This window comes from Pseudophryne corroboree (genome assembly GCF_028390025.1).
Source record: "Pseudophryne corroboree isolate aPseCor3 chromosome 10 unlocalized genomic scaffold, aPseCor3.hap2 SUPER_10_unloc_1, whole genome shotgun sequence".
Taxonomy (NCBI): Eukaryota; Metazoa; Chordata; class Amphibia; order Anura; family Myobatrachidae; genus Pseudophryne; species Pseudophryne corroboree.
In genome coordinates this window covers 400,140-423,845 of record NW_026967472.1, presented here as the reverse complement: position 1 = coordinate 423,845, position 23,706 = coordinate 400,140, and the positions used below count along the sequence as shown (strand labels likewise).

At 51.3% G+C, this 23,706-nt stretch overlaps 1 protein-coding gene across 1 annotated transcript in view; it reads right to left on the bottom strand.

Annotated features, from left to right (window-relative positions):
- Window positions 1–22,528, bottom strand: part of MASP2 (MBL associated serine protease 2) — a 900,889-nt gene extending 878,361 nt beyond the window's left edge. Inside the window, exon 1 of the mRNA XM_063948680.1 lies at window positions 22,326–22,528. Within this exon, the coding sequence (XP_063804750.1) occupies window positions 22,326–22,513 (188 nt within the window). The 5' untranslated portion in view covers window positions 22,514–22,528. The remainder of the gene's footprint in view (window positions 1–22,325) is intronic.
- Between the last annotated feature and the right edge of the window lie 1,178 nt (window positions 22,529–23,706).

The window sequence follows — 23,706 nt, the reverse complement described above, 5'->3', positions numbered from 1 at the left end:
AAAACACAAAAAATTTCCGGTGCACATCACTAGTGTACACAGTACTCAGACTGGCATTACAGACTTAAAAGGGGGCTGACTCCATTTTAGGCACAAAATTACCTCAGCCAGTATAAAAATATGCGGAAAGACCGTGTGCCATTGAAGGGGCGGGGCTTCACTATGAGCGGATCCAGCAGCTCACAGGCGCCATTTTACACACTGCATCAACACATACACTGACTTCAGGGACGCGCAGCTCCTCCGGACAGCCTCCAGTTTACCTCAGCGGTACCAGGGGATTATAGCAGGGAGGGAGCGATATATAGTGTACTAAGTCCCCAATCTGGGTACTTATTCTGCGACCAGGCTAAACTTGCTTTAGCAATAAGGGCGCCGTGCGCTGGTTTCTCTATATCTGGGTCTCTCCTGAAGGGCTCTGTGTGGGTTAATTGTGTTGTTAACCATTTCATGTGTGTATGCCATTCTGCTGCAAGGATGTCAGACAAAGAATGTGTTACATGTAAAGCACAGTGTTCCTCTTCTCCTGGGGGTTCACTAGTGTGTACTCAGTGTAGTATTCCTTCTCAGACAAGTGGGGCAGAGCAGCGTGGCTGGGCTCCATTAGGGGGATCTCCAGTTGGTTCTGCGGTTTCTTCAAACAGGACTGGTTTGAACAGTTACTGGAGGTTGAAGGAAAGTGTGTTACATGGAAGAAACTGGTGTTATTGTCTCACAAGAGTTCCTACTCGATTTTCCATGAGGACAGAGCTGAGCTCAGTCTCGTCGGCAATTCTTCCTAAGGTGGTGTCGGCATTTCACATCAACCAGCCAATTGCAGTTCCGGTTGTTGCCGACACATCTACTGTTTCATAGTCCTTGGATGTGGTACGGGCTTTGAAGATATATGTGAAAAGAACGACTCGTACAGGAAATCGGATTCGCTGTTCATTCTCTATGATGCAATAAGATTGGATGTCCTGCTTCAAAGCAGTCCATTGCACGCTGGATCAGGCTCACTATCCAACATGCTTATTCCACGGCAGGTTTGCCGATTCCAAAATCTGTTCAGGCCCACTCTACTAGGTCGGTGGGTTCCTTCTGGGCGGATGCCCGGGGGGGGAAGGGGGGGGTCTCGGCTTTACAGCTCTTCCGAGCAGCTAGTTCGACACGTTTGCTAAGTTCTACAAGTTCGATACTTTGGCCTCTGAGGACCTTCAGTTTGGTCACTCAGTTCTTCAGAAACCTCAGCACTCTCCCACCTGGTTTGGGAGCTTTGGTACATCTCCATGGTACTAATGTGGACCCCAGTATACTCTAGGACATAAGAGAAAATAGGATTTGAAATGCCTACCGGTAAATACTTTTCTCGTAGTCCGTAGAGGATGCTGGGCGCCCGTCCAGTGCTGCGTTTGCCTGTAAGTTATTTGTTAACTGTTGTTTGGTTCAGCTATTGCTGTTCCTGTTTCAAGTTGTGGTTAGCTAGCATAGGTGTGCGCAGACGCCGACATGCGGGTGCCGCTCCGGACTCCTCCCCCCCCCTCCGCCAGGTAACAGACTATGTCCTCCCAGAGCCGGCCTTAGGCATAGGCAAACTAGGCTATTGCCTAGGGCATCTGGTATGCCAAGGGGCACAAGCAGCTTCTGCTGATTAAAATGATATGCGGCATGCCTATATTCTGTGTGCAGCATTTCGTATGCAGATACAGCCACAGTTGCACACAGAATATAGACATGCTGCATATAATTTAATCAGCAGAAGCTGCTTGTGCATCCTAGCCACATAGCAATGCAAATAAGATGCATTTTCATAAAAAATAGACATCCGACGTTAGCACAGCTGCCAGTTGACTCACGCCAGGAACTGTATGTGTCATTATTTGTATAATAATGTGTAACATATATGTAAAGGGCACTATGTGTGTCATTATGTGTATAAGGGCACTAATAATGTGCGGCATATGTGTAAGGAAAATGATGTGTGTCATTATGTGTATAAGGGCATTAACAATGTGCGGCATATGTGTATGGGAAATTATGTGTATAAGGGCATTAATAAAGGTTGGCATAATGTGTAAGGCGCACTATGTTTATTAGGACATTAATAATGTGTGTCATATGTTTAAGGGGCATTACTGTGTGGTATTATGTGTATAAGGTGTTCTACTATGTGGCGTAACGTATAGAAAGGGCACTACTGTGTCATCTAATGTGAATAAAGAGCAATATGGTGTGGTGTAATGTGAATAAAGAGCAATATGGTGTGGTGTAATGTGAATAAGGAGCAATTCAGTATGATGTTATGTGAATGAGGGGCACTACTGTGAGAAGTAACGTATATTTGGTAAATTGGTACTACTGTGTGATGTAATGTGAATAAGGGACACTATCATATGATAAATTGTGAATAAAATTGCACTACTGTGAGGTATAATTTTGAATTGGGGGTACTATTGTGTGGCCATGCCCCTTGCCAGCAAAAACACATACCTTTTTGGGCTGTACACCGAATGTGCGCACTGTTCTTATTTAAATTACAGGGGGTAGGAAAATAAAAAAATGACTGCTAAGGGTGGGGGATGATGGTGCTGGGAAAGGGGTGCAGGGTCAGGGGCGGAACTAGCGGTGGTGCTAGGGGGCACCAGCCAAAATCTCGCCTAGGGCATCATATTGGTTAGGGCCGGCTCTGTGTCCTCCACCCCTTCCACTGGGACATAAGACTGCTCACCTGGGCCGCCCAGATAAGCAGTCTATATCCAGGACAGGGGAGGTGAGAGTAGACTATAATGCCGCTGGGGGGGGGAGTCCGGAGCGGCACCCGCATGTCGGCGTCTGCGCACGCCTATGTTAGCTAGGCTATCCTCTTGTGATGGGTGTGCAGGTTCGAAATCTCACCACTTTGCTATTCTAGTATTTTCCTTCTCTCGAAGTATGTCCGTCTCCTCCGGGCACAGTTTCCGTAACTGAGTCTGGTGGGAGGGGCATAGAGGGAGGAGCCAGTTCATGTAGTTAAACTTCTTAACGTGCCCATGGCTCCTAGTGGACCCGTCTATACCCCATGGTACTAAATGGATTCCCAGTAAGCCCTATGGACTATTAGAAAAGGATTTATCGGTAGGTATTTAAAATCCTATTATTTTTATCTTTTTATTACTATTTTTTAAATTAATTTTCATTGATTCTGCACCTGGGTGCCCAGGAGCGATCTTCCAGTGCATTGAGAACCTGTGACCTGGCAATGCCAGCTGATGCACGTGCAGGAGGGATCCAGTAAGTCTCTGCTTATTGCTATCAGCCAGTGTCCCCGGGGATCTGAGCACCACCCACCCAGAAGTCCTGTGGCAGCAGTGTCCCCGGGGATCTGAGCACCACCCAGAAGTCCTGTGGCAGCAGTGTCCCCGGGGATCTGAGCACCACCCACCCAGAAGTCCTGTGGCAGCAGTGTCCCCGGGGATCTGAGCACCACCTACCCAGAAGTCCTGTGGCAGCAGTGTCCCCGGGATCTGAGCACCACCCACCCAGAAGTCCTGTGGCAGCAGTGTCCCCGGGGTTCTGAGCACCACCCACCCAGAAGTCCTGTGGCAGCAGTGTCCCCGGGGATCTGAGCACCACCCAGAAGTCCTGTGGCAGCAGTGTCCCCGGGGATCTGAGCACCACCCACCCAGAAGTCCTGTGGCAGCAGTGTCCCCGGGGTTCTGAGTAGAGATGAGCGGGTTCGGTTTCTTTGAATCCGAACCCGCACGAACTTCACTTTTTTTTCCACGGGTCCGAGCGACTCGGATCTTCCCGCCTTGCTCGGTTAACCCGAGCGCGCCCGAACGTCATCATGACGCTGTCGGATTCTCGCGAGGCTCGGATTCTATCGCGAGACTCGGATTCTATATAAGGAGCCGCGCGTCGCCGCCATTTTCACTCGTGCATTGAGATTGATAGGGAGAGGACGTGTCTGGCGTCCTCTCCATTAGAATAGAGATAGATAGATTAGATAGAGAGAGATTGTGCAGAGTCGCAGACAGAGTTAGTTTACCACAGTCAGTGACCAGTGCAGTTGCTAGTTAACTTTTATTTAATATAATATATCCGTTCACTTCTCTCTGCTATATCCGTTCTCTGCCTGAAAAAAAAAACGATACACAGCACAGTCAGTCACACAGTGTGACTCAGTCTGTGTGCACTCAGCTCAGCCCAGTGTGCTGCACAGTCATCAATGTATAAATTAAAAGCTTATAATTAATTGTGGGGGAGACTGGGGAGCACTGCAGGTTGTTAGCAGGAGCCAGGAGTACAATTATATTAATTAACAGTGCACACTTTTGCTGCAGGAGTGGTGACCAGTGCCTGACCACCAGTATAGTATTGTTGTATACTACTAATATCTCTTTAAATATCAACCAGTCTATATTAGCAGCAGACACAGTACAGTGCGGTAGTTCACGGCTGTGGCTACCTCTGTGTCGGCACACGGCAGGCAGTCCGTCCGACCAGAATTGTATTATTTATTATTATATACCTACCACCTAACCGTGGTTTTTTTTTCATTCTTTATACCGTCATAGTGTCATCCTAATTGTTACGAGTATACTACTATCTCTTTATCAACCAGTGTACAGTGCGGTAGTTCACGGCTGTGGCTACCTCTGTGTCGGCACACGGCAGGCAGTCCGTCCGACCAGAATTGTATTATTTATTATTATATACCTACCACCTAACCGTGGTTTTTTTTTCATTCTTTATACCGTCATAGTGTCATCCTAATTGTTACGAGTATACTACTATCTCTTTATCAACCAGTGTACAGTGCGGTAGTTCACGGCTGTGGCTACCTCTGTGTCGGCACACGGCAGGCAGTCCGTCCGACCAGAATTGTATTATTTATTATTATATACCTACCACCTAACCGTGGTTTTTTTTTCATTCTTTATACCGTCATAGTGTCATCCTAATTGTTACGAGTATACTACTATCTCTTTATCAACCAGTGTACAGTGCGGTAGTTCACGGCTGTGGCTACCTCTGTGTCGGCACACGGCAGGCAGTCCGTCCGACCAGAATTGTATTATTTATTATTATATACCTACCACCTAACCGTGGTTTTTTTTTCATTCTTTATACCGTCATAGTGTCATCCTAATTGTTACGAGTATACTACTATCTCTTTATCAACCAGTGTACAGTGCGGTAGTTCACGGCTGTGGCTACCTCTGTGTCGGCACACGGCAGGCAGTCCGTCCGACCAGAATTGTATTATTTATTATTATATACCTACCACCTAACCGTGGTTTTTTTTTCATTCTTTATACCGTCATAGTGTCATCCTAATTGTTACGAGTATACTACTATCTCTTTATCAACCAGTGTACAGTGCGGTAGTTCACGGCTGTGGCTACCTCTGTGTCGGCAGTCGGCAGGCAGTCCGTCCATCCATAATTGTATTATTATTATAATATATACCACCTAACCGTGGTTTTTTTTTCATTCTTTATACCGTCGTCATAGTGTCATACTAGTTGTTACGAGTATACTACTATCTCTTTATCAACCAGTGTACAGTGCGGTAGTTCACGGCTGTGGCTACCTCTGTGTCGGCAGTCGGCAGGCAGTCCGTCCATCCATAATTGTATTATTATTATAATATATACCACCTAACTGTGGTATTTTTTTTTCTTTCTTTATACCGTCGTCATAGTGTCATACTAGTTGTTACGAGTATACTACTATCTCTTTATCAACCAGTGTACAGTGCGGTAGTTCACAGCTGTGGCTACCTCTGTGTCGGCAGTCGGCAGGCAGTCCGTCCATCCATAATTGTATTATTATTATAATATATACCACCTAACCGTGGTTTTTTTTTCATTCTTTATACCGTCGTCATAGTGTCATACTAGTTGTTACGAGTATACTACTATCTCTTTATCAACCAGTGTACAGTGCGGTAGTTCACGGCTGTGGCTACCTCTGTGTCGGCAGTCGGCAGGCAGTCCGTCCATCCATAATTGTATTATTATTATAATATATACCACCTAACCGTGGTTTTTTTTTCATTCTTTATACCGTCGTCATAGTGTCATACTAGTTGTTACGAGTATACTACTATCTCTTTATCAACCAGTGTACAGTGCGGTAGTTCACGGCTGTGGCTACCTCTGTGTCGGCACTCGGCAGCCCGTCCATAATTGTATATACCACCTAACCGTGGTTTTTTTTTCTTTCTTTATACATACATACTAGTTACGAGTATACTATCTCTTTATCAACCAGTCTATATATTAGCAGCAGACACAGTACAGTGCGGTAGTTCACGGCTGTGGCTACCTCTGTGTCGGCACTCGGCAGCCCGTCCATAATTGTATACTAGTATCCAATCCATCCATCTCCATTGTTTACCTGAGGTGCCTTTTAGTTGTGCCTATTAAAATATGGAGAACAAAAATGTTGAGGTTCCAAAATTAGGGAAAGATCAAGATCCACTTCCACCTCGTGCTGAAGCTGCTGCCACTAGTCATGGCCGAGACGATGAAATGCCAGCAACGTCGTCTGCCAAGGCCGATGCCCAATGTCATAGTACAGAGCATGTCAAATCCAAAACACCAAATATCAGTAAAAAGCCTCTTTTTTTCTTTGCGTCATGTGCTGTTTGGGGAGGGTTTTTTGGAAGGGACATCCTGCGTGACACTGCAGTGCCACTCCTAGATGGGCCCGGTGTTTGTGTCGGCCACTAGGGTCGCTAATCTTACTCACACAGCTACCTCATTGCGCCTCTTTTTTTCTTTGCGTCATGTGCTGTTTGGGGAGGGTTTTTGGGAAGGGCCATCCTGCGTGACACTGCAGTGCCACTCCTAGATGGGCCCGGTGTTTGTGTCGGCCACTAGGGTCGCTAATCTTACTCACACAGCTACCTCATTGCGCCTCTTTTTTTCTTTGCGTCATGTGCTGTTTGGGGAGGGTTTTTTGGAAGGGACATCCTGCGTGACACTGCAGTGCCACTCCTAGATGGGCCCGGTGTTTGTGTCGGCCACTAGGGTCGCTAATCTTACTCACACAGCTACCTCATTGCGCCTCTTTTTTTCTTTGCGTCATGTGCTGTTTGGGGAGGGTTTTTTGGAAGGGCCATCCTGCGTGACACTGCAGTGCCACTCCTAGATGGGCCCGGTGTTTGTGTCGGCCACTAGGGTCGCTAATCTTACTCACACAGCTACCTCATTGCGCCTCTTTTTTTCTTTGCGTCATGTGCTGTTTGGGGAGGGTTTTTTGGAAGGGACATCCTGCGTGACACTGCAGTGCCACTCCTAGATGGGCCCGGTGTTTGTGTCGGCCACTAGGGTCGCTTATCTTACTCACACAGCGACCTCGGTGCAAATTTTAGGACTAAAAATAATATTGTGAGGTGTGAGGTATTCAGAATAGACTGAAAATGAGTGTAAATTATGGTTTTTGAGGTTAATAATACTTTGGGATCAAAATGACCCCCAAATTCTATGATTTAAGCTGTTTTTTAGTGTTTTTGGAAAAAAACACCCGAATCCAAAACACACCCGAATCCGACAAAAAAAATTCGGTGAGGTTTTGCCAAAACGCGTTCGAACCCAAAACACGGCCGCGGAACCGAACCCAAAACCAAAACACAAAACCCGAAAAATTTCAGGCGCTCATCTCTAGTTCTGAGCACCACCCAGAAGTCCTGTGGCAGCAGTGTCCCCAGGGATCTGAGCACCACCCAGAAGTCCTGTGGCAGCAGTGTCCCCGGGATCTGAGCACCACCCAGAAGTCCTGTGGCAGCAGTGTCCCCGGGGTTCTGAGCACCACCCACCCAGAAGTCCTGTGGCAGTAGTGTCCCCAGGGATCTGAGCACCACCCAGAAGTCCTGTGGCAGCAGTGTCCCCGGGGATCTGAGCACCACTTACCCAGAAGTCCTGTGGCAGCAGTGTCCCCGGGGATCTGAGCACCACCCACCCAGAAGTCCTGTGGCAGCAGTGTCCCCAGGGATCTGAGCACCACCCAGAAGTCCTGTGGCAGCAGTGTCCCCGGGGATCTGAGCACCACCCACCCAGAAGTCCTGTGGCAGCAGTGTCCCCAGGGATCTGAGCACCACCCAGAAGTCCTGTGGCAGCAGTGTCCCCGGGGATCTGAGCACCACCCACCCAGAAGTCCTGTGGCAGCAGTGTCCCCGGGGATCTGAGCATCACCCACCCAGAAGTCCTGTGGCAGCAGTGTCCCCAGGGATCTGAGCACCACCCAGAAGTCCTGTGGCAGTAGTGTCCCCGGGATCTGAGCACCACCCAGAAGTCCTGTGGCAGCAGTGTCCCCGGGGATCTGAGCACCACCCACCCAGAAGTCCTGTGGCAGCAGTGTCCCCGGGGATCTGAGCACCACCCACCCAGAAGTCCTGTGGCAGCAGTGTCCCCGGGGATCTGAGCACCACCCACCCAGAAGTCCTGTGGCAGCAGTGTCCCCGGGAATCTGAGCACCACCCACCCAGAAGTCCTGTGGCAGCAGTGTCCCCGGGGTTCTGAGCACCAGCCACCCAGAAGTCCTGTGGTAGCAGTGTCCCCGGGATCTGAGCACCACCCACCCAGAAGTCCTGTGGCAGCAGTGTCCCCGGGATCTGAGCACCACCCACCCAGAAGTCCTATGGCAGCAGTGTCCCCGGGGATCTGAGCACCACCCACCCAGAAGTCCTGTGGCAGCAGTGTCCCCGGGATCTGAGCACCACCCACCCAGAAGTCCTGTGGCAGCAGTGTCCCGGGGATCTGAGCACCACCCAGAAGTCCTGTGGCAGCAGTGTCCCCGGAGATCTGAGCACCACCCTCCCAGAAGTCCTGTGGCAGCAGTGTCCCCGGGGTTCTGAGCACCACCCACCCAGAAGTCCTGTGGCAGCAGTGTCCCCGGGGATCTGAGCACCACCCAGAAGTCCTGTGGCAGCAGTGTCCCCGGGGTTCTGAGCACCACCCACCCAGAAGTCCTGTGGCAGCAGTGTCCCCGGGGATCTGAGCACCACCCAGAAGTCCTGTGGCAGCAGTGTTCCCAGGGATCTGAGCACCACCCAGAAGTCCTGTGGCAGCAGTGTCCCCGGGGGTTCTGAGCACCACCCACCCAGAAGTCCTGTGGCAGCAGTGTCCCCGGGATCTGAGCACCACCCACCCAGAAGTCCTGTGGCAGCAGTGTCCCCGGGATCTGAGCACCACCCACCCAGAAGTCCTGTGGCAGCAGTGTCCCCGGGATCTGAGCACCACCCACCGGGAAGTCCTGTGTCTGCAGTGTCCCCGGGATCTGAGCACCACCCACCCAGAAGTCCTATGGCAGCAGTGTCCCCGGGGATCTGAGCACCACCCACCCAGAAGTCCTGTGGCAGCAGTGTCCCCGGGATCTGAGCACCACCCACCCAGAAGCCCTATGGCAGCAGTGTCCCCGGGGATCTGAGCACCACCCACCCAGAAGTCCTGTGGCAGCAGTGTCCCCGGGATCTGAGCACCACCCACCCAGAAGTCCTGTGGCAGCAGTGTCCCCGGGGATCTGAGCACCACCCACCCAGAAGTCCTGTGGCAGCAGTGTCCCCGGGGATCTGAGCACCACCCACCCAGAAGTGCTGTGGCAGCAGTGTCCCCGGGGATCTGATCACCACCCACCCAGAAGTCCTGTGGCAGCAGTAGTGTCCCCGGGGATCTGAGCACCACCCACCCAGAAGTCCTGTGGCAGCAGTGTCCCCGGGGATCTGAGCACCACCCACCCAGAAGTCCTGTGGCAGCAGTGTCCCCGGGAATCTGAGCACCACCCACCCAGAAGTCCTGTGGCAGCAGTGTCCCCGGGGTTCTGAGCACCACCCACCCAGAAGTCCTGTGGTAGCAGTGTCCCCGGGATCTGAGCACCACCCACCCAGAAGCCCTATGGCAGCAGTGTCCCCGGGGATCTGAGCACCACCCACCCAGAAGTCCTGTGGCAGCAGTGTCCCCGGGATCTGAGCACCACCCACCCAGAAGTCCTGTGGCAGCAGTGTCCCCGGGGATCTGAGCACCACCCACCCAGAAGTCCTGTGGCAGCAGTGTCCCCGGGGATCTGAGCACCACCCACCCAGAAGTCCTGTGGCAGCAGTGTCCCCGGGGATCTGATCACCACCCACCCAGAAGTCCTGTGGCAGCAGTGTCCCCGGGATCTGAGCACCACCCACCCAGAAGCCCTATGGCAGCAGTGTCCCCGGGGATCTGAGCACCACCCACCCAGAAGTCCTGTGGCAGCAGTGTCCCCGGGATCTGAGCACCACCCACCCAGAAGTCCTGTGGCAGCAGTGTCCCCGGGGATCTGAGCACCACCCACCCAGAAGTCCTGTGGCAGCAGTGTCCCCGGGGATCTGAGCACCACCCACCCAGAAGTGCTGTGGCAGCAGTGTCCCCGGGGATCTGATCACCACCCACCCAGAAGTCCTGTGGCAGCAGTAGTGTCCCCGGGGATCTGAGCACCACCCACCCAGAAGTCCTGTGGCAGCAGTGTCCCCGGGGATCTGAGCACCACCCACCCAGAAGTCCTGTGGCAGCAGTGTCCCCGGGAATCTGAGCACCACCCACCCAGAAGTCCTGTGGCAGCAGTGTCCCCGGGGTTCTGAGCACCACCCACCCAGAAGTCCTGTGGCAGCAGTGTCCCCGGGATCTGAGCACCACCCACCCAGAAGCCCTATGGCAGCAGTGTCCCCGGGGATCTGAGCACCACCCACCCAGAAGTCCTGTGGCAGCAGTGTCCCCGGGATCTGAGCACCACCCACCCAGAAGTCCTGTGGCAGCAGTGTCCCCGTGGTTCTGAGCACCACCCACCCAGAAGTCCTGTGGCAGCAGTGTCCCCGGGGATCTGAGCACCACCCACCCAGAAGTCCTGTGGCAGCAGTGTCCCCGGGGATCTGATCACCACCCACCCAGAAGTCCTGTGGCAGCAGTGTCCCCGGGGATCTGAGCACCACCCACCCAGAAGTCCTGTGGCAGCAGTGTCCCCGGGAATCTGAGCACCACCCACCCAGAAGTCCTGTGGCAGCAGTGTCCCCGGGATCTGAGCACCACCCACCCAGAAGTCCTGTGGCAGCAGTGTCCCCGGGATCTGAGCACCACCCACCCAGAAGTCCTATGGCAGCAGTGTCCCCGGGATCTGAGCACCACCCACCCAGAAGTCCTGTGGCAGCAGTGTCCCCGGGATCTGAGCACCACCCACCCAGAAGTCCTGTGGCAGCAGTGTCCCGGGGATCTGAGCACCACCCAGAAGTCCTGTGGCAGCAGTGTCCCCGGGGATCTGAGCACCACCCACCCAGAAGTCCTGTGGCAGCAGTGTCCCCGGGGATCTGAGCACCACCCACCCAGAAGTCCTGTGGCAGCAGTGTCCCCGGGGATCTGAGCACCACCCAGAAGTCCTGTGGCAGCAGTGTCCCCGGGGTTCTGAGCACCACCCACCCAGAAGTCCTGTGGCAGCAGTGTCCCCGGGGATCTGAGCACCACCCAGAAGTCCTGTGGCAGCAGTGTCCCCGGGGATCTGAGCACCACCCAGAAGTCCTGTGGCAGCAGTGTTCCCAGGGATCTGAGCACCACCCAGAAGTCCTGTGGCAGCAGTGTCCCCGGGATCTGAGCACCACCCACCCAGAAGTCCTGTGGCAGCAGTGTCCCCGGGATCTGAGCACCACCCACCGGGAAGTCCTGTGGCAGCAGTGTCCCCGGGATCTGAGCACCACCCACCCAGAAGTCCTATGGCAGCAGTGTCCCCGGGGATCTGAGCACCACCCACCCAGAAGTCCTGTGGCAGCAGTGTCCCCGGGATCTGAGCACCACCCACCCAGAAGCCCTATGGCAGCAGTGTCTCCGGGGATCTGAGCACCACCCACCCAGAAGTCCTGTGGCAGCAGTGTCCCCGGGATCTGAGCACCACCCACCCAGAAGTCCTGTGGCAGCAGTGTCCCCGGGGATCTGAGCACCACCCACCCAGAAGTCCTGTGGCAGCAGTGTCCCCGGGGATCTGAGCACCACCCACCCAGAAGTCCTGTGGCAGCAGTGTCCCTGAGATCTGAGCACCACTGACCCAGAAGTCCTGTGGCAGCAGTGTCCCCGGGGATCTGAGCACCACCCAGAAGTCCTGTGGCAGCAGTGTCCCCGGGATCTGAGCACCACCCAGAAGTCCTGTGGCAGCAGTGTCCCCAGGATCTGAGCACCACCCAGAAGTCCTGTGGCAGCAGTGTCCCCGGGGTTCTGAGCACCACCCACCCAGAAGTCCTGTGGCAGCAGTGTCCCCGGGGATCTGAGCACCACCCACCCAGAAGTCCTGTGGCAGCAGTGTCCCCGGGGTTCTGAGCACCACCCACCCAGAAGTCCTGTGGCAGCAGTGTCCCCGGGGATCTGAGCACCACCCAGAAGTCCTGTGGCAGCAGTGTCCCCGGGGATCTGAGCACCACCCATAAGTCCTGTGGCAGCAGTGTCCCCGGGGATCTGAGCACCACCCACCTAGAAGTCCTGTGGCAGCAGTGTCCCCGGGGATCTGAGCACCACCCAGAAGTCCTGTGGCAGCAGTGTCCCCGGGGATCTGAGCACCACCCACCCAGAAGTCCTGTGGCAGCAGTGTCCCCGGGATCTGAGCACCACCCACCCAGAAGTCCTGTGGCAGCAGTGTCCCCGGGGATCTGAGCACCACCCACCCAGAAGTCCTGTGGCAGCAGTGTCCCCGAGATCTGAGCACCACCCACCCAGAAGTCCTGTGGCAGCAGTGTCCCCGGGATCTGAGCACCACCCAGAAGTCCTGTGGCAGCAGTGTCCCCGGGATCTGAGCACCACCCAGAAGTCCTGTGGCAGCAGTGTCCCCAGGATCTGAGCACCACCCAGAAGTCCTGTGGCAGCAGTGTTTCCGGGGATCTGAGCACCACCCACCCAGAAGTCCTGTGGCAGCAGTGTCCCCGGGGTTCTGAGCACCACCCACCCAGAAGTCCTGTGGCAGCAGTGTCCCCGGGGATCTGAGCACCACCCACCCAGAAGTCCTGTGGCAGCAGTGTCCCCGGGGTTCTGAGCACCACCCACCCAGAAGTCCTGTGGCAGCAGTGTCCCCGGGGATCTGAGCACCACCCATAAGTCCTGTGGCAGCAGTGTCCCCGGGGATCTGAGCACCACCTAGAAGTCCTGTGGCAGCAGTGTCCCCGGGGATCTGAGCACCACCCAGAAGTCCTGTGGCAGCAGTGTCCCCGGGGATCTGAGCACCACCCACCCAGAAGTCCTGTGGCAGCAGACACGTGTGCAATTGGGGTGCAGCTTCACCAGCCATCCAGGAGATGGAAGGATTATTATTTTTATTATGCACAAGTGTCTAAGGGACTGGGAAGTAGGTGCTGGGGGAAGGAAGAAATGTGACTGAAGCCTAGGGCACTGGCCATGATTACCTGATATCACACAGAGGGCGGGATGTATTAACATACATCACAGTGATGCTAATTTCATATGTACAATGCGGTGACGGAAGCCTCCCGTGATACCTGTGAGGTGGTGTGCGGGGGGTCTACGTCACCTCCCTGGGGTCTCCCTCTCCTTCCTGTCCGGGAATCAGCAGCAGGCTGTCCCCGGCGCCTCCTCCCTGCAGCTGGAAGGACCTCCGGCTATGTTGCTAGGGGGAGGAGGAGTTTAGCTTCCGGGACCAGGGCTGCCTGGAAGGAGGTATGCTGGGAGGAGGGGGGTCGGCATCTGCGGCGGGGGGGGCGGCGGAGGCGGCGGGATGCAGCGGCCAGCAGTAAGAAGCCCATAGGCTTCTATGGGGTGTCACCATCCAAAGACGGCGATACCCTCAGGGGCGTAAATGTGGCGGCCGGGGGTTAGTACATATGAAAAATCGCTAAAACCCCTGAAGACAGGGGTTTTACGGCAGCTTCCCTTTAGTACATCCCGCCCAGAATGACGCAGACCTCTCAGTGTTTATCTGCCCACTTTTGGCTTTTCTTCTCCTGTTAATGTGTCTCTAACTATTTGTATGCAACGATCATAGGAGGTCATTCCGAGTTGATCGCTCGTTGCAGCGTAGCAATCAGGCTAAAAATCGGCTGTTCTGCGCATGCGTATGGGCCGCAGTGCGCACGCGCTAAGTACTTTCACACAAAACTTTGCAGTTTTACACATGGCCGAACGACTGTTTTATATCGCTAGAGTGACAGGAAGTGGGTGTTTCTGGGTGGTAACTGAGTGTTTTCCGGGAGTGTGCTAAAAAACGCAGGCGTGCCAGGTAAAAACGCAGGAGTGGCTGGAGAAATGGGGGAGTGGCTGACCGAACGCAGGGCGTGTTTGTGACGTCAAACCAGGAACTAAACAGACTGCAGTGATCGCTAGCTAGGAGTAAGTCTCGAGCTGCTCAGAAACTGCACACTCTTTTTTTTGTAGCCGCGCTGCGATCCTTTCGTTCGCAATTCTGCTAAGCAATAATACACTCGCAGAGAGCGGCGGCCTAGCGTGTGCAATGCTGCTAAAAGCAGCTAGCAAGCGATCAACTCGGAATGAGGGCCAGTAGCGGATCTTGCCACGGGCAAGCAGGACTTTTGCCCGGGGCGCCGCCTTCTGGAGGACGCAGGGCGCCATCCGGAGGGCACCGCACCAGGGCAAGATCCGCTGCTGCTGTGTGCCCCCCGTTGCCCGCTGCCCCCCTGCTGCTGCTGGCCGCTGCCGCTGGTAAGGGAAACTAGACGCGTACGCGGCTAGTAGAGATGTGCACCGGAAATTTTTCGGGTTTTGTGTTTTGGTTTTGGGTTCGGTTCCGCGGCCGTGTTTTGGGTTCGAACGCGTTTTGGCAAAACCTCACCGAATTTATTTTGTCGGATTCGGGTGTGTTTTGGATTCGGGTGTTTTTTTCAAAAAACCCTAAAAAACAGCTTAAATCATAGAATTTGGGGGTCATTTTGATCCCAAAGTATTATTAACCTCAATAACCATAATTTCCACTCATTTTCAGTCTATTCTGAACACCTCACACCTCACAATATTATTTTTAGTCCTAAAATTTGCACCGAGGTCGCTGGATGACTAAGCTCAGCGACCCAAGTGGCCGACACAAACACCTGGCCCATCTAGGAGTGGCACTGCAGTGTCACGCAGGATGGCCGTTCCAAAAAACACTCCCCAAACAGCACATGACGCAAAGAAAAAAAGAGGCGCAATGAGGTAGCTGTGTGAGTAAGCTAAGCGACCCTAGTGGCCGACACAAACACCTGGCCCATCTAGGAGTGGCACTGCAGTGTCACGCAGGATGGCCCTTCCAAAAAACACTCCCCAAACAGCACATGACGCAAAGAAAAAAAGAGGCGCAATGAGGTAGCTGTGTGACTAAGCTCAGCGACCCAAGTGGCCGACACAAACACCTGGCCCATCTAGGAGTGGCACTGCAGTGTCAGGCAGGATGGCCCTTCCAAAAAATACTCCCCAAACAGCACATGACGCAAAGAAGAAAAAAAAGAGGCGCAATGAGGTAGCTGTGTGAGTAAGCTAAGCGACCCTAGTGGCCGACACAAACACCTGGCCCATCTAGGAGTGGCACTGCAGTGTCACGCAGGATGGCCCTTCCAAAAAACACTCCCCAAACAGCACATGACGCAAAGAAAAAAAGAGGCGCAATGAGGTAGCTGTGTGACTAAGCTCAGCGACCCAAGTGGCCGACACAAACACCTGGCCCATCTAGGAGTGGCACTGCAGTGTCAGGCAGGATGGCCCTTCCAAAAAATACTCCCCAAACAGCACATGACGCAAAGAAAAAAAGAGGCGCAATGAGGTAGCTGTGTGAGTAAGCTAAGCGACCCTAGTGGCCGACACAAACACCTGGCCCATCTAGGAGTGGCACTGCAGTGTCACGCAGGATGGCCCTTCCAAAAAACACTCCCCAAACAGCACATGACGCAAAGAAAAATGAAAGAAAAAAGAGGTGCAAGATGGAATTGTCCTTCGGCCCTCCCACCCACCCTTATGTTGTATAAACAGGACATGTACACTTTAACCAACCCATCATTTCAGTGACAGGGTCTGCCACACGACTGTGACTGAAATGACGGGTTGGTTTGGACCCCCACCAAAAAAGAAGCAATTAATCTCTCCTTGCACAAACTGGCTCTACAGAGGCAAGATGTCCACCTCATCATCATCCTCCGATTCATCACCGTGTACATCCCCCTCCTCACAGATTATCAATTCGTCCCCACTGGAATCCACCATCACAGCTCCCTGTGTACTTTGTGGAGGCAATTGCTGCTGGTGAATGTCTCCATGGAGGAATTGATTATAATTCATTTTAATGAACATCATCTTCTCCACATTTTCTGGAAGTAACCTCGTACGCCGATTGCTGACAAGGTGAGCGGCGGCACTAAACACTCTTTCGGAGTACACACTTGTGGGAGGGCAACTTAGGTAGAATAAAGCCAGTTTGTGCAAGGGCCTCCAAATTGCCTCTTTTTCCTGCCAGTATAAGTACGGACTGTCTGACGTGCCTACTTGGATGCGGTCACTCATATAATCCTCCACCATTCTTTCAATGGTGAGAAAATCATATGCAGTGACAGTAGACGACATGTCCGTAATCGTTGTCAGGTCCTTCAGTCCGGACCAGATGTCAGCATCAGCAGTCGCTCCAGACTGCCCTGCATCAGCGCCAGCGGGTGGGCTCGGAATTCTGAGCCTTTTCCTCGCACCCCCAGTTGCGGGAGAATGTGAAGGAGGAGATGTTGACAGGTCGCGTTCCGCTTGACTTGACAATTTTCTCACCAGCAGTTCTTTGAACCCCTGCAGACTTGTGTCTGCCGGAAAGAGAGATACAATGTAGGTTTTAAATCTAGGATCGAGCACGGTGGCCAAAATGTAGTGCTCTGATTTCAACAGATTGACCACCCGTGAATCCTTGTTAAGCGAATTAAGGGCTCCATCTACAAGTCCCACATGCCTAGCGGAATCGCTCAGTGTTAGCTCCTCCTTCAATGTCTCCAGCTTCTTCTGCAAAAGCCTGATGCGGGGAATGACCTGACTCAGGCTGGCAGTGTCTGAACTGACTTCACGTGTGGCAAGTTCAAAAGGTTGCAGAACCTTGCACAACGTTGAAATCATTCTCCACTGCGCTTGAGACAGGTGCATTCCACCTCCTATATCGTGGTCAGTTGTATAGGCTTGAATGGCCTTTTGCTGCTCCTCCAACCTCTGAAGCATATAGAGGGTTGAATTCCACCTCGTTACCACTTCTTGCTTCAGATGATGGCAGGGCAGGTTTAGGCGTTTTTGGTGTTGCTCCAGTCTTCTGTACGTGGTGCCTGTACGCCGAAAGTGTCCTGCAATTCTTCTGGCCACCGACAGCATCTCTTGCACGCCCCTCTCATTTTTTAAATAATTCTGCACCACCAAATTCAAGGTATGTGCAAAACATGGGACGTGCTGGAATTTGCCCATATTTAATGCACACACAATATTGCTGGCGTTGTCCGATGCCACAAATCCACAGGAGAGTCCAATTGGGGTAAGCCATTCTGCGATGATCTTCCTCAGTTGCCGTAAGAGGTTTTTAGCTGTGTGCGTATTCTGGAAAGCGGTGATACAAAGCGTAGCCTGCCTAGGAAAGAGTTGGCGTTTGCGAGATGCTGCTACTGGTGCCGCCGCTGCTGTTCTTGCGGCGGGAGTCAATACATCTACCCAGTGGGCTGTCACAGTCATATAGTCCTGAGTCTGCCCTGCTCCACTTGTCCACATGTCCGTGGTTAAGTGGACATTGGGTACAACTGCATTTTTTAGGACACTGGTGAGTCTTTTTCTGAGGTCTGTGTACATTTTCGGTATCGCCTGCCTAGAGAAATGGAACCTAGATGGTATTTGGTACCGGGGACACAGTACCTCAATCAAGTCTATAGTTGGCTCTGCAGTAATGATGGATACCGGAACCACGTTTCTCACCGCCCAGGATGCCAAGGCCTCAGTTATCCGCTTTGCAGCAGGATGACTGCTGTGATATTTCATCTTCCTCGCAAAGGACTGTTGGACAGTCAATTGCTTGGTGGAAGTAGTAAAAGTCGTCTTACGACTTCCCCTCTGGGATGACCATCGACTCCCAGCAGCAACAACAGCAGCGCCAGCAGCAGTAGGCGTTACACGCAAGGATGCATTGGAGGAATCCCAGGCAGGAGAGGACTCGTCAGAATTGCCAGTGACATGGCCTGCAGGACTATTGGCATTCCTGGGGAAGGAGGAAATTGACACTGAGGGAGTTGGTGGGGTGGTTTGCGTGAGCTTGGTTACAAGAGGAAGGGATTTACTGGTCAGTGGACTGCTTCCGCTGTCGCCCAAAGTTTTTGAACTTGTCACTGACTTATGATGAATGCGCTGCAGGTGACGTATAAGGGAGGATGTTCCGAGGTGGTTAACGTCCTTACCCCTACTTATTACAGCTTGACAAAGGCAACACACGGCTTGACAAATGTTGTCCGCATTTCTGTTGAAATACTTCCACACCGAAGAGCTGATTTTTTTGGTATTTTCACCAGGCATGTCAATGGCCATATTCCTCCCACGGACAACAGGTGTCTCCCCGGGTGCCTGACTTAAACAAACCACCTCACCATCAGAATCCTCCTGGTCAATTTCCTCCCCAGCGCCAGCAACACCCATATCCTCCTCATCCTGGTGTACTTCAACACTGACAACTTCAATCTGACTATCAGGAACTGGACTGCGGGTGCTCCTTCCAGCACTTGCAGGGGGCGTGCAAATGGTGGAAGGCGCATGCTCTTCACGTCCAGTGTTGGGAAGGTCAGGCATCGCAACCGACACAATTGGACTCTCCTTGTGGATTTGTGATTTCGAAGAACGCACAGTTCTTTGCTGTGCTTTTGCCAGCTTAAGTCTTTTCATTTTTCTAGCGAGAGGCTGAGTGCTTCCATCCTCATGTGAAGCTGAACCACTAGCCATGAACATAGGCCAGGGCCTCAGCCGTTCCTTGCCACTCCGTGTGGTAAATGGCATATTGGCAAGTTTACGCTTCTCCTCCGACGATTTTATTTTAGATTTTTGAGTCCTTTTTTTACTGATATTTGGTGTTTTGGATTTTACATGCTCTGTATTATGACATTGGGCATCGGCCTTGGCAGACGACGTTGATGGCATTTCATCGTCTCGGCCATGACTAGTGGCAGCAGCTTCAGCACGAGGTGGAAGTCGATCTTGATCTTTCCCTATTTTTGGAACCTCAACATTTTTGTTCTCCATATTGTAATAGGCACAACTTAAAGGCACCTCAGGTAAACAATGGAGATGGATGGATACTAGTATACTTATGGATGACGAGTGACTGCCGACACAGAGGTAGCTACAGCCGTGGACTACCGTACTGCGTCTGCTAGTATAGACTGGATGATAATGATATAAAAAATATATATATATCACTACTGCAGGACAGGTATATATTATATAATGACGGACCTGCTGGACACTGTCAGCAGACTCCTAAACTACTAGTATGAAGAAGATAGAAAAAAAAAACCCCACCACAGGTAGGTATACAATTATGGACGAGCACTGCCGACACAGAGGTAGCTACAGCCGTGGACTACCGTACTGCGTCTGCTAGTATAGACTGGATGATAATGATATAAAAAATATATATATATCACTACTGCAGGACAGGTATATATTATATAATGACGGACCTGCTGGACACTGTCAGCAGACTCCTAAACTACTAGTATGAAGAAGATAGAAAAAAAAAAACCACCACAGGTAGGTATACAATTATGGACGAGCACTGCTGACACAGAGGTAGCTACAGCCGTGGACTACCGTACTGCGTCTGCTAGTATAGACTGGATGATAATGATATAAAAATATATATATATCACTACTGCAGGACAGGTATATATTATATAATGACGGACCTGCTGGACACTGTCAGCAGACTCCTAAACTACTAGTATGAAGAAGATAGAAAAAAGAAAAACCACCACAGGTAGGTATACAATTATGGACGAGCACTGCCGACACAGAGGTAGCTACAGCCGTGGACTACCGTACTGCATCTGCTAGTATAGACTGGATGATAATGATATAAAAAATATATATATATCACTACTGCAGCACAGGTATATATTATATAATGACGGACCTGCTGGACACTGTCAGCAGCAGACTCCTAAACTACTAGTATGAAGAAGATAGAAAAAAAAAAACCACCACAGGTAGGTATACAATTATGGACGAGCACTGCCGACACAGAGGTAGCTACAGCCGTGGACTACCATACTGCGTCTGCTAGTATAGACTGGATGATAATGATATAAAAAAAATATATATATATCACTACTGCATGACAGGTATATATTATATAATGACGGACCTGCTGGACACTGTCAGCAGACTCCTAAACTACTAGTATGAAGAAGATAGAAAAAAAAAAAACCACCACAGGTAGGTATACAATTATGGACGAGCGACTGCCGACACAGAGGTAGCTACAGCCGTGGACTACCGTACTGCGTCTGCTAGTATAGACTGGATGATGATATAAAAAATATATATATATCACTACTGCAGGACAGGTATATATTATATAATGACGGACCTGCTGGACACTGTCAGCAGACTCCTAAACTACTAGTATGAAGAAGATAGAAAAAAAAACCCACCACAGGTAGGTATACAATTATGGACGAGCACTGCCGACACAGAGGTAGCTACAGCCGTGGACTACTGTACTGCGTCTGCTAGTATAGACTGGATGATAATGATATAAAAAATATATATATATCACTACTGCAGGACAGGTATATATTATATAATGACGGACCTGCTGGACACTGTCAGCAGACTCCTAAACTACTAGTATGAAGAAGATAGAAAAAAAAAACCCCACCACAGGTAGGTATACAATTATGGACGAGCACTGCCGACACAGAGGTAGCTACAGCCGTGGACTACCGTACTGCGTCTGCTAGTATAGACTGGATGATAATGATATAAAAAATATATATATATCACTACTGCAGGACAGGTATATATTATATAATGACGGACCTGCTGGACACTGTCAGCAGACTCCTAAACTACTAGTATGAAGAAGATAGAAAAAAAAAACCCACCACAGGTAGGTATACAATTATGGACGAGCACTGCCGACACAGAGGTAGCTACAGCCGTGGACTACCGTACTGCGTCTGCTAGTATAGACTGGATGATAATGATATAAAAAATGTATATATATCACTACTGCAGGTATATATTATAATATAATGAATGACGGACCTGCTGGACACTGTCTGTCAGCAGAATGCGTTTATAGAATTAAAAAAAAAAACACCACACGAGTGTTTAACTTTTTCAGGCAGACAATATACTGGTGGTCACTGGTCAGTCACACTGGCAGCAAAAGTGTGCACTGTTATGTACTCCTGCTATAACTGCTCCCCAGTCTCCCCCACAATTAAGCTGTGTGAGCAGTGAGCACTCAGCACAGTCAGATATACATAGATGATATTATCATGCAGCACACTGAGGCTGAACACAGATATGGTATGTGACTGTGTATCGTTTTTTTTCAGGCAGAGAACGGATTTTAAATAATAAATAAAACTGGTGGTCACTAGTATAACTATCAGCAAAACTCTGCACTCTCTGAGTACTCCTAATGCTCCAGTAAATCAAGTGTCTCACTCTCTATCTACACGGAGAGGACGCCAGCCACGTCCTCTCCCTATCAATCTCAATGCACGTGTGAAAATGGCGGCGACGCGCGGCTCCTTATATAGAATCCGAGTCTCGCGATAGAATACGAGCCTCGCGAGAATCCGACAGCGGGATGATGACGTTCGGGCGCGCTCGGGTTAACCGAGCAAGGCGGGAAGATCCGAGTCTGCCTCGGACCCGTGTAAAAAGGCTGAAGTTCGGGGGGGTTCGGATTCCGAGGAACCGAACCCGCTCATCTCTAGCGGCTAGTTTCCCTTCGTGGAGAGGACCTTTGCTGTGCGGTGCGCGATGACGTCAATGCGCACCGCACATCATTTCAGTCTGTACAGGGGGCGTAAATGACCACGCCCCCTGTACGAAGCCACACCCCCTATTGCCGCCCGAGGCCCGCAGAGCGCCAGAACCGGCCCTGATGAGGGCCATAGTCACATAGGACGTTTAATAAGTGGGAAATCCGGCCAGTCAGGGGTGAGGAGGGGCCTCTGGTTGTCAAGGTTTCTATCCAACACCTTTGTAATACAATTTAGCTTTATGTAAATTTCAAACCTGTTTAATTACTAAGAGTGAAAAAGTAAAATCAGCACAAAAGTCAAAATATATCTTCCACAAACTATTGTCAGTAACAAATCTACACAAACCCCTAATTATCATTGTGTGATTACTCGCCTCATGGTGACTGTTCCGTGCCGTCCTCCTGTGTTCTCTGTGCTGTGTGACGGCTCTGGGTTCCCGTTTGCTCTACTTACACCTTTGCTCTGTGTCACAATCCCACAATCCCAGGACAGTGAGTGACCTGACAGCGAATGACCTTCTATACTTGTTTTTCTGGGGATGGGACAGAAGCCTTCAAACATTTCCCTGCAGCGCTGTGATGTGGGATCCGGGAAGAATGTGTGATAATAACATGGAAAGGCAGCTTGCTATATTTAATGGCTATGTGACACTTGGTAATGGACCCCCCTAATTTGTAATACCAGGAATGTAACTGACTGCACGATAACCCATTGTACTGGATAAGCCGGGTGAGATCCCCTAATTATTCCCTTATGGAGCTCAGTAATGCATAAGGGGTTCTCCTGATCACTGGGTGATGTCAGCCGGAGCAGTGAGCTGATAGGCACTAGGACCCTGGGACTTACCTGAAATAGAGAGGAGAGCAGGAAGGCTGACGGAGCGGTGATTGGCTCTGGCAGAGCAGGGGAAAAAAATAGGATTTTAATTACCTACCGGTAAATCCTTTTCTCGTAGTCCATAGAGGATGCTGTGGTTCCATTAAGTACCATGGGGTATAGACGGGTCCCTTGGGAGCCATGGGCACTTTAAGAGTTTGAGAGTGTGGGCTGGCTCCTCCCTCTATGCCCCTCCTACCAGATTCAGTCTAGAAACTGTGCCCGAGGAGACAACATACTTCAAGAGAAGGAAATACACAGATAGTGGCGAGATTCATACCAGCTCACACATACAAGGCAAAACCCAGCCAACAAGCCAGAAACTCAGCAACAGCTGAAACAGTACTGAAACCAGTAAAAAAAATGCAGAACTTACCTAAGAACAAGGCAGTACTGAATCAAAGAACCACTGCAGGATAACGAAGTGCTGGGCGGGCGTCCAGCATCCTCTACGGCAGGCATTCCCAACTGCGGTCCTCAGGGCACACCAACAGTGCAGGTTTTAGTGATATCCAGGCTTCAGCACAGATGGTTAAATCAAAATAACTGAGGTACTAATTAAGTCACCTGTGTTCAAGCCTGGATATCACTAAAACCAGGGCTGTTAGTGTGCCTTGAGGACCGTGGTTGGGAAACACTGCTCTACGGACTACGAGAAAAGGATTTACCAGTAGTTAATTAAAATTCTATTTTCTCTTACGTCTTAGAGGATACTGGGGTCCACATTAGTACCATGGTGATGTACCAAAGCTCCCAAACCGGGTGGGAGAGTGCTGAGGTTCCTGCAGAACAGATATTCCTCATAGGCCAAAGTATCGAACTTGTAGAACTTAGCAAACGCGTTCGACCGTGCCCAAGTAGCTGCTCGACAAAGCTGT